General features: G+C 41.6%; 1 protein-coding gene across 1 annotated transcript in view; it reads left to right on the top strand.

The window, feature by feature from the left end:
- Positions 1–6: 6 nt before the first annotated feature.
- Positions 7–10,422, top strand: part of LOC102034991 (lipoma-preferred partner homolog) — a 123,107-nt gene continuing 112,691 nt past the window's right edge. The window contains exon 1 of the mRNA XM_031055338.1: positions 7–184. Coding sequence (XP_030911198.1) covers positions 83–184 — 102 coding nt within the window. The 5' untranslated portion in view covers positions 7–82. The remainder of the gene's footprint in view (positions 185–10,422) is intronic.

Here is a 10,422-nt window from a genome sequence, read left to right as displayed (position 1 = left end):
CGGCGGCAGGAACGGCTCTGAGGCGCCCTACGTGCCGCAGAGCTCCTGGAAGGCTGAGCCGGCGTATCCTGCGAGTAATGCCATGGGCCAGGCTCCCCCTGCTCTCTACCAGCCGCCTGGCACGAAGAAGACCTACATCACTGACCCAGTGCTGGCCCCGCAGCCGCCCGCCCTGCAGCAGAAGGTAAGAGATGCCAGTGGTCACTGACGTTCTTGGGAGAGCCATGCGGCTGAATGTGGCTTGGGACACTCCCTCAAAGGTGGTGGGGGTTAAGGTGGTGCTATCAGAGGTGTGGGGCTGATCTCCCTACATATGGCTTCTTAAAAGCTGGAGTAGGGAGATCTCATCTGCTTTGAAAAGAGCCTCTGCAGGGGCTTAGTAAAACTGTCAGCTTCAAGTAGTGAGATGGTGTCACATACGGAAGCATGGTGTCAGCCCACAGGAGGGAGGGAGGCTTGTCCCTGTGACATGCTGTTGCCCAAGGAGCTCCCTGGCCATGCCTCTGTAAGGCATCACTCAACACAAAGCTTTTCTTCTGGGCACTCCCAAGATGAAGTGAGAGGATGGGTGTGAGCTGCTTCATGTACTTTTGGACATCCCTGTTCAACAATTAGTCCTCCCTGTCCTCAGGCAGATGGGAGGTACACGAGAGGCTGGTTTTGATTGTGGTTCAGAGTGATTGCGGAGGTTGTCCTCTGCTGTGTCGCTGTTCAAAGATCACTTATCACTGAAACCACATGGAAATGAGTCCCCACAGAGCTCGGCTCTGGTTTTCCTCTCCGATGTTGGTACACCGTGTAGCCCCCATCCACTTCAACAAATGCCTGGACCTCATAAAGTGAAGTCAGTTTGAAATAGAAAGTTAAAGCGGGTCAGCCTGGTTTCTGTGCCCAAGCTGATCCTGCCTGGCTTTTGTCACTTCTGCTGGTGGCCATCTCTAATGTGGCTCTGGGAGGTGTTTTAGCTTTGTAGGGCCCTCATTGTGTATGACGAGCTGAGGTTCCACAAATGTGAGGTAGTGAGGCAGTGATGCAGTGGCTGCCCAGGCCCACCTTGGCACATCTGAGCATATCCATGCTCTTGAGTTTGTGGGTGCTCACAGGGAAAGGGGAAAAAGCTTCTGATACATAACAGAAAGCATGTCCCTTTGTCATTTCCTTCTCTAACAGCACACAGGTGGTTGTCCCTGAATTCCAGGTTTCCTGACAGTGGGAACTTTAAAAGGCAAAGATGTTTCTCAAGGCAGTTTAGAGAGGGCAAGAAATTACAGAAGTCCTTGAAATATTATCTACAAGCAGCTAAGAAACTGCTTTTTCTCTTTTCTTCCCCTTCCTTGACAAGAACCTTTGAAGCAGGGAGAGAAGCAATAAACTCTCAGCTCTGCAGGTACTTGGAATGGAGCTTAGATTGAAAAGTAGTGAAAGGCACAAAATTTGCACATAGCTTTAATTGGTGTAAATGGTTGTGGTTCCAGTGGAGTCACTGAGGAAATGCTGAGGTATAGCAGATCCATATTTAGACTTTTATAGATACAAGTAGGCATATATATATAAAAAATTTAAAAACTGTAGTTCAGTCAGCATCTCTATGGAAACGCAAATCATCTCAAACCACAAACATCACAAGCCTGTTAGTCTCATTTGCATTACAAAGCTGGAGGGACAATTTAATTTAGCTCAAGTTGGGGGTTTCGTGTATGCCTATATATATTTGTATATACATGTTGGTGTGTGTGCACGTGGCATTTGCAAATACACGGCTGAAATACTTCATAAGATCTCTATAAAAAATAATTTCAGTTCTTCTCCAGAACAAACTATCATCTGCTTGATGATAAAACCCTGCAGAAACTTTCTTTCTCTTCCAACTTGCTAAATAGCTGTTTTCTTACCTATTTCACTTTTGAGCTTACAAATCCTCTGTAACATATTGGTGGCAGGCTTTGCCTTTAAAGCACTGTTGTCCAGCCTTACCACGTGCTGTTCTCTTCCTTTGCAGAATAACTCATTCATAAAATCGACTTTGGGAATTATTTTATTTAAAAGGGGAAAAAAGGGCTGTGTTAGAGCCAGGTATCTGTTAGGAAGAATTGTCACTGTAATTTGATTTGGCTATCATGTAAATTTTAACATCTTTTCCAGCACACACACACGATTCTGCATTTGTTTGTGTTTTGCCTTTTCAAGGTTGATTTAAGACCTTTCAGTTAAAGAAACAGAAAGGGTAAGAAGCATTAATACATATCACATAAAATGTAAGATGACCTTTAGGAATTTTTCTTCTTGCAAGGGAATGGTTTTAAAATATCAAACAATTTCTAAATGTATTCAGAAAACTGCATGCCTAACTTGAACATAGTTTGTGTGCAAATTATTAAGGATGTTGTAGCAAATCCATCTCAGATTAAAAGTTCATGGTCCTTAATTCCAACATATCCCATGATCCATCACTATGAGGGCAAAATTTTTCATTAAATTTGTTTCATGTTTTTAAAGGGTAAAAAAAAAAAGGTTTATATTTTGGCATTCTGGCTAGGAAGAGGTTCATGACACTGAGGCTCTGTGCTTTTTGCTGTATACTAATCGTGTTGAAGTCGCTGCTGATCCAAAATAAATCTGGATTGGTATGGGAACAGCAAATAATCTGTACTGGTTCTTAAAGCCTGCTGAAAACAATGAGTTTTACTCACACACAATTCCACATTGCATTCTGTCCTTGGGCCACTTATGGGGTGAGAGTCATGCATGTGAAGCCTCTGGGCATTTTAGTCTTTAATGCAGCACCCTGTCCAGCATTAGTGCCCAAGTCCTAGTTAGGAAATGATCTGGTGGAGTGCATGTCCTCATTTAAACCTTCATGTGCTTCAACAGCCAGAAAACCTCAGGAGCTTTCTCTTCTGGATGGTGGGTGGTGGGGACTTCTGTAGGAACAGCAGCAGAGTTCTCATGAGACCATTTGGCTCCTCTCATGCTCTTGCTGTGCCTGCTCAGACCAAGTCAAAATGTCTTAATTCTCTTAACTTCTCCTCTCCCAAAGGGCAGAGGGCATGAGGCCAGGGTGGCTCATTAGGTACATTCATTTCTGGCACCAACATGTCCATAGTAGACATATGACAGAAACAGTTTCTGATGTGGAGTATTCCCAGGACTTTGCCCTGTGGCCAAAGCAGGACTGGTAAACTCCCACCACCGACCAGCTCATCTATCACCAAATGTTTCTGTGCTGGACTGGTTAAGACACCGAAAACCCTTGTTAGTTCCCATATCTCCAAATAGTTTTAGGTCTTTTCACTGGTTTTGGTCATGTTTGAGCATTTTTGAGACACTACCATATCTCCCAGCTAGATCTGTGGACCTTTTAGGGTCCTCATGTATCTCCTGGTGTATTTGAGGGGTGGCTCTGGGAGATCTGTTCTTTCTAGATCCCAGCTGTTCTCCTAAATAGGCTTTGGGAAGCACATTCCTTCCTAAAGGGACCTTTCATGTTTTCAACATCTAGACTATGTACCACTGAAGCCATTTGAGACAGCTTTGTGAATCTGGTCCAAAATGGTGGAAATCTTAACAAAAACATTTATCTCTTGAGAGCAATTTAACAATTTGGTGAGGACAGAAGTGTCTTGTAGCTCGGATTTAGTATAGCATCCAAATCCACGTTTCTTTGTTGCAGATTTGCTGCAAAGGAGAGAGGGAGGAGAAGGGGAGCAGTGTCCCTTTGGTAGCTGTGTCTGTTCTCCCTGACATGGCACAAGTGCGCCAATTCCTTAACCTGCTCAGCCACAGGTTGCAGTACCTCCATTCACACCTGTACAGGCATCAGTGCACATGGAGCATGGCCTCCTCTTCAGACAGCCCTTCAGTTTTGCACACCTTTCCAGGTGAGCACCATGAAAAATGGGGAGACAACTGTAAACCAGGAGGATTTAATGAGGCAGCTCATGCTTGTGGCTTAGGTGGTGGTGGCTGCTCATGACTAGCAGACCTCAGCCACCGCGTGGTTTCCGCACTGCTGGAGATGATTTCTTTGCTGCCTGCTGCAGCCAGCCCTGACATGGTCTCTTGCAGCTTGCAGTGCCCAAGATGGGTCACTGTTTTCTCGTTTTACACAGCTTTTGTCAGTTTTTCCACTGATTTAATACCTGTGATGGAGACATTCGCTTGGAAGTTTCATCTTTGCCTCAGAAACATCTGCTCACCAGTGCCCTTCGCTATGACTGATGCACTTCTCTTGCACTGGTTTAATAATTTTTACAGCCTTCCATCTCTCACGTAAAGGATATACCTCCAGCACTTGCGTTTGAACTGAGACTAATTCTCTTGCTGTTTGCTGTTAATTTAGCGACTAGAAACTTTTTCTTCTCTGCAGATGAATAAAAGCAGTCTGCCAGATTCCCTCCTGCTGTCACAGGGATATATTCCTTCCTAGTGTTGCTTTTGACTTGTGGAGAAAGGCAGGCAGCTTGCTTTGCATTGCTTGCCTCCCCCAAAGTGTCTTCTCACCCAAAATTTTATGCTTTCACCTAACTGTCTTCACAAAAGTCACGTATCAAAAATTTTCAGTGGATGGAGTTTGGAGACAGTGAAAAATGATAATTGAAGTTTGTTTTCTGTCAGTGCAGGACAGTGGTTTCCCATAGTTTTAATATGCTCAAATAAAGCAAACCAAAGTAAAATTAAAAAGGGTGATTTAAAATATTCTACTTCGGCATTTAATGAATTAAAAAAGACTGAAAGCCAATGTAAAATGAAATAGAATGTGAAATTCTGAAATTCAGAGTTGAATCTGCGAGTTCAGTGTGACATTTCGAAATTTCCAGACGAATATGCAGTTCCTTTCTACCCTGAGAATAGCAACAAATGTCAAAATGTTGACATTCTTCACAAAACAGTAATTCAGAGTTCTAACCAGCACTAGCTGTATATCAGCTGCTGACTCTGTCATTGCTTCTGGGTGGATTAAATTAAATACTGTTGCTTCTGTTAAAATGAGGAGGAGGGGAAAGAAGGCAGTTGTGTCTAACAATAAGATGAGAAGCTCAGGACTTGTGGTACTGTGGCATTGAGAATATTTTCCTCTCCAAGTTATTATAAATCCCTGCACAAAAATTGTTGTGGGTTTTCTCAGGTGAATAGGTGCTGGCAAGAGATGCAAAGATGTATTTTCAGAATGGTGTCCTTATCCTGACTGCAGGAATATGACACAGTCTGGTTTATATCCTAGACTTTTGAAAGAGCCCAGTTCTTGGCTCAAAATGTGTTTAGCTTGTTCATTTGAGAACTTTACTCTTTGTTCTTTGTATTATATTTTTATTATTTAAGCACTCTATATACTAGCAGGAACCAGCTGATGACAGAGCAATTAATCAGTATTTTCTCTTAGGTATCATATATTTGAGTTGTTTTCCTGAAATAGTGAAACAAAGAGTTGCCAAACAATTACCTTGAAGTTAAAGATAACAGGGAGCCTGCAGTTACAGGAGTAAGTCAGGTCAGCATATACTGAAAAGCCAACTTAAATTTACAGCTTCAGGATGCAGCTTTTGTAGCTTTAGCCTTTAGTCAGCCACAATGGGTTAGAAATATAAGAGGAATAATTGAGAAAGAGGCTTTTGGCATAATACCTGGATGTTCTTTCTTGCTCCTTCTTAAAATAAGCTGAGGACAATGCCTCCACACATGACAAGGCATGGGGCAACCTTGAAGTTAATCAAGGGCTCTGCTTTTGTGCTGGTTAACTCTTGATAACCAAGTGTCTACCTTGAGAGATCCTGCCAGACTGTGTTACAGGCTAACATAAGAATTTTGGGTCTGAGGTCATAAGATGCAGTGAGTGTATACTTACATAGCATCAGACAGGGGGGCTGGCTGGTTTCCAGGCAGTGGGGCTTGCCTGAGCCCTGGGGCTGCCTGAGCTCAGGTCTCTAAGGGGCAGCCTGCTCTGTAGCATGAAGTGACAAGGATGGTTGGCCTTGCTACAGGTTTACAGCTTTCAGTACGGAAAGCAGCACCCATAAAAGTGAGTGCCACTTAATTTGCAGGCAGACTCTGGCTATTGAGTGTGATGGTGCTGCTGATTACTGGAGGAGCTGGTTTCTTCCATTTAAAAATACACTCAAGTTCAACCACGCTGTAATTCTTTCAAAGCCAAAGCACCAGAGTGTGTGAGGAAGCTGTTCTTCTGTCAGATAACCTCTGTGTCATTGTCAAGTTTATTGCAATGAAGCCAGAACCTGAATGGGTAGAGAAATTTGTCCAAGGTTAAGCACCAATTGATTAGGAGAGTAGGGCAGAACAGGAAGACATGGAACATCTTGGTGTCATTTGGTGGCTCTTCTGTTTGAGGTGATAGGGTCTCTGGCTGCCCTGTTGGTGTGAAACTCTTTGGGCTTATGACCTGATGGTAATGCCAGTGTTAAGAGAAGTCACTCTGCTCACAACACAGTGACAGCATAGATGATGCTTTGGGTGATGTCCTATTTTGGCCATGTCATTTGGAGTGGATCTTCCCATATTTGGGTGGTTTTCCCGCTGACGTCTGTGAAGCATATTTGCAGTCTTAATCGAGTTTTTAATGGCACATATACAGATAAAATAGTAATGGTTTGTTACTGAAGTACCACTTTGTGTAGGGGGCTGTGTACAGTTTAAAAGATGAATTGTTTTCCCTGGATAAGTATGGTTGTGCATAGATAGGCTCTTGAGCCTAGTACTTGAATGAGCAGGCAAGTTAGACAACTATCATGGTGCACAGTGAGCAGTGCCAGCCATGAAGATACCATCAAAAATAGATATTCAGTTGTTAAGATTACAAAGTAGTCTATAATGTCGGCTGATATAATATTTGTTTCATCCAAGAATAATGGTATGAAGCAGTTGCTAATATATGGTTACATTTAGTGATCATAAATGTTCTGGTGTTAAACTAACTTTGGCCTCCACATAATGGGCTTCCTCTTAAGATTTACCTCTGCATAACTATAAAGAAACATGATATAGTAAATTTAATAGCAGCCTTTGGGGGAAAAAAAGTTAAAAAAAAAAGAGGTTTCCTATCACAGGCTGAAAGAACTCCTGCAAGGCAAACAGAATCTGCAATTACACTGACAGTTTTGTTCTTAAATGAAAATAATAGTGAATTATAAAGCTGTAAAATTGTTTTCACAACAATATTTTGTTTTTATAACTTATACTATTTCACTTAGTAGCTGCCTGGCTCCACAGCAAGTTACATAACATGGTATTATGAGTATGATGCCTCAACTTTTTGTCTAGGGAATTAATTTAAGGGCTCTAAACTTTCCAGTCACATTTTCTTCTTTGTTCCAGATGCAATGTATTCTCTCTGCTGGAAGAAATATCAGATGAACTACGTCTTGTTTGTAGCAGAGTAATATTCATGTGTCTCTTTATCCACACTAATAGGGCAGTGACTTAGTTTCACATGGCTCCTCAAAATAGTCCAGATTGAAATGGGCCATCTAAAGTCAGCTACACAAAACAAATTAGAAGGGTGAAGCTGCTGTGTGTTAGCTGATCAATGTAGCATTAGCAAGGATTTTCCACAGTGTGGTTTAGCACAGCAAATGAATTACTCTTACTGTCAGTATCACTCGTCCTCCCAATTAAATATTTTTCTAAACAAACAAACAAAATTTCCTCAAATGAGTCGGCTGTAACTTAACCTGACTTACTAGGATTAGTCATCAATAAAATGGAACCACACCTGAGCTATAATATGCAGATTAGGTATCATAATCTTCATCCTATTATTGCCTAGTTAGACTCTAATTTACCAACACCTGAAGAGAAACTTTTTTTCAGGATTTTCCTCCAGGTTTGTAAGAACTGGTTGTTCATTAAATGAATCACTTTCTTTCTGTTGTTGCTGCAGTAGAGCTTAAAGTGAAAACTCATGCCTTTTCTACGGAGAAAAATGGCCTAAGTGGACAGGGGAGCTCCTGCTGTGTGTATGTCACTGGTGGATTCCTTCTAGGCTGTCACCAGGAAGCCTGGAGAGTTTTATTTTGCAGTCCAACTCAGCCAACAGAAGACATCTCTGTGAGGAAGTCTCCTGCAACATTTGTATTCTTGTAAACCTCTGTTTCGTGTTTATCTCAGAGACTCAAAGATTCAGGTGGCAATTCTGTTTTCCTGATCTGATGATCAGCATCAGAAAGGTGCCCTGCATCTCCTTGTCCAGCTTGTGTTAGAAGGCTGCTTTTCTATTCCTTGCTGCATCAAAGTCCTTCCCCCTCCTATTATGCAATACTTACTTGTAACCTCTCTTTCCACAGGCTGCATCCCAAAAACATGCTTTAGAAACACATCAATTCTTGCACGACCTCATTTGAATACTTCAGTTAAAACTCTCTCCTGAACCCATTTTCCCAACTGCATTTCCCATCATCTAGATTTTTCACAACTTTTACGTGTTTCTACATCACTTTCCCTCAGGGTTCTTGTCCTCTAAGGCTTAGGCTTAAAATTAGGCCTTTTGCTGCTGTAGAATTTCCAGATCACTGAGCAAGTGGTGGATGAGTCTCTCTAGTAGATTTTTCAGTACAGAGAAGTAATGCAGTTGTACTGCAGGCAAGCATGGCCTTGTAGGTACCAGAGGGTGTTGGGATTGTACATGCTTGTGTTTGTTTCTTCATGACGTTGCTCACCAATAAATATGGCCAAATATAATTTTCAAATCTGAATTCAGCTTCCCACCCACCTTTCTGTACCATTTCATCATCAGGTCACCTTCTACTGAATAAATACAGAACAGCAATTAAAACCATAAGTGTAATTAAAAGAAATTCAGCAGAAATTTGAACAGCATGAAGATAAGAAAGGTAGAGGGATAAAGACAACTGGAAGCTCAGTTCTGTGTGACCTGCTTTTGAATAAACAACATTATATTCCACAGTCAATTATCCAAAAAGTACAATGTGTTCTGTTGCCAAAAAAAGGTTGTCAGATAGAAGTGGTTAGTCAAAAGGACACATGCACTGGAGTGAACATTAGTCTATTGTACTTGGTATAATATTATACAAACAGAGCTGGCTTGTTACTGGCTTTTTTCTTTTTTTTTTTTTAATTTTTGGCTACAGATGTGATTATGCAGCTTTTTAATATTACTTCATGAACATCTAATTGCAGGCTTCAGCAAGAGGTGCAGACCTTGCTAGGGAAATCAAATAAGGTATGCTCTATGCAGCCCAGTAATAAGGCTTCCAATACAAAAGTGGAAAAACAAGTCATTAGTTACAACCATCGAACGGAGGTCTAATGGGAGCCACAGGATAAACATTCCATTTTATTATGTCTTCGTTATATGTTTTGCAAGAATCCATGGTTATAAATTAAAATTGCTTTTTGCAGCAGCGGCTGTAAAAAAGTTCAAAATCTGTGAATGTACCTATTATTTTTATTTATATCACAGCAGGCTGCTAGCAAAATTAACTTTTTTTTCCCCCTTCTATTTGTTAGTTAAAAGGTGGAAAAAGCATACAAATGCATATCTGCAGGCAGCACTCGAAAATGCCCCCCGGCCTTTTTTTTTTTTAATCAAGATGGCATCAATTTAAAGTGGGAGACAAAAGAGGGAAGGAAACCCAAACATCTCAGATAAAATTACCTTCTTCACCATTACACAAGTTGGTAGGGTCTGGTGTTTGTTTAGAAATTTAAATTAATGCTAGTGAAAGCATCCAGATTGTACTTTGACAGATGAGACAGGGATTTGCTTGAGACCATGTCGCTGACAAAGCAGAAGAATTTCCAGGGCTCTTCTCCAATTGAACTGGCAATCGTGGAGACCCTGATTACCAGCAAAGAAAAGCATTATTAGGACAGGATTTTCCAGTGCTGTCTTCTGCCTTCTGAGCTGCTGTGTGAGAGAATGTGTTCAACCTCTGACTCTGCCCCAGAGTCTCTCTTGAACCTTCCAGCAAAACAATTAATTTTTTTGTTTCTTAATACAGCATTTGGAAGTCACTGCCCCAAGGTAACAGCCAGAGCAAGAGATCTGTGGAATGGAAATTTGTGGTGGTTGGAAACATCTGTTTCTCCTTTTAGAAAGGATACAGACATGCAGTCGTAAACCTTCATCACCCTCATCAACCCTTCTGCTTCCATTTAGGAGTTAATTATTAACTGAGGCACCATAGGCAGCTTCTCCTCTCGAGGAAAGAGGCTATACTGGACAGGGGATCTGTGGCTTTCAGTGTGCAAATCCCAAGCATTGGCAAATTACTTCTGAGCTGTACTTCCTCTGATGTAGGAAAGCCTTTTGTCAGAAGCTTAGATTCATTATGTGGAGTCTGCGTGTCCAAGGGGGAAAAATAATTGTATGCAAATGAAAAAAGGCAAAAAACCCACTGCTACAGAGACTTTTTTACTCTTTCACATTAGCATTCCTGTGGGCCATTGAGG

Source organism: Geospiza fortis, unplaced genomic scaffold (assembly GCF_000277835.1).
Source record: "Geospiza fortis unplaced genomic scaffold, GeoFor_1.0 scaffold172, whole genome shotgun sequence".
NCBI classification, from domain to species: domain Eukaryota; kingdom Metazoa; phylum Chordata; class Aves; order Passeriformes; family Thraupidae; genus Geospiza; species Geospiza fortis.
This window is presented reverse-complemented; position numbering and strand designations above follow the sequence as displayed.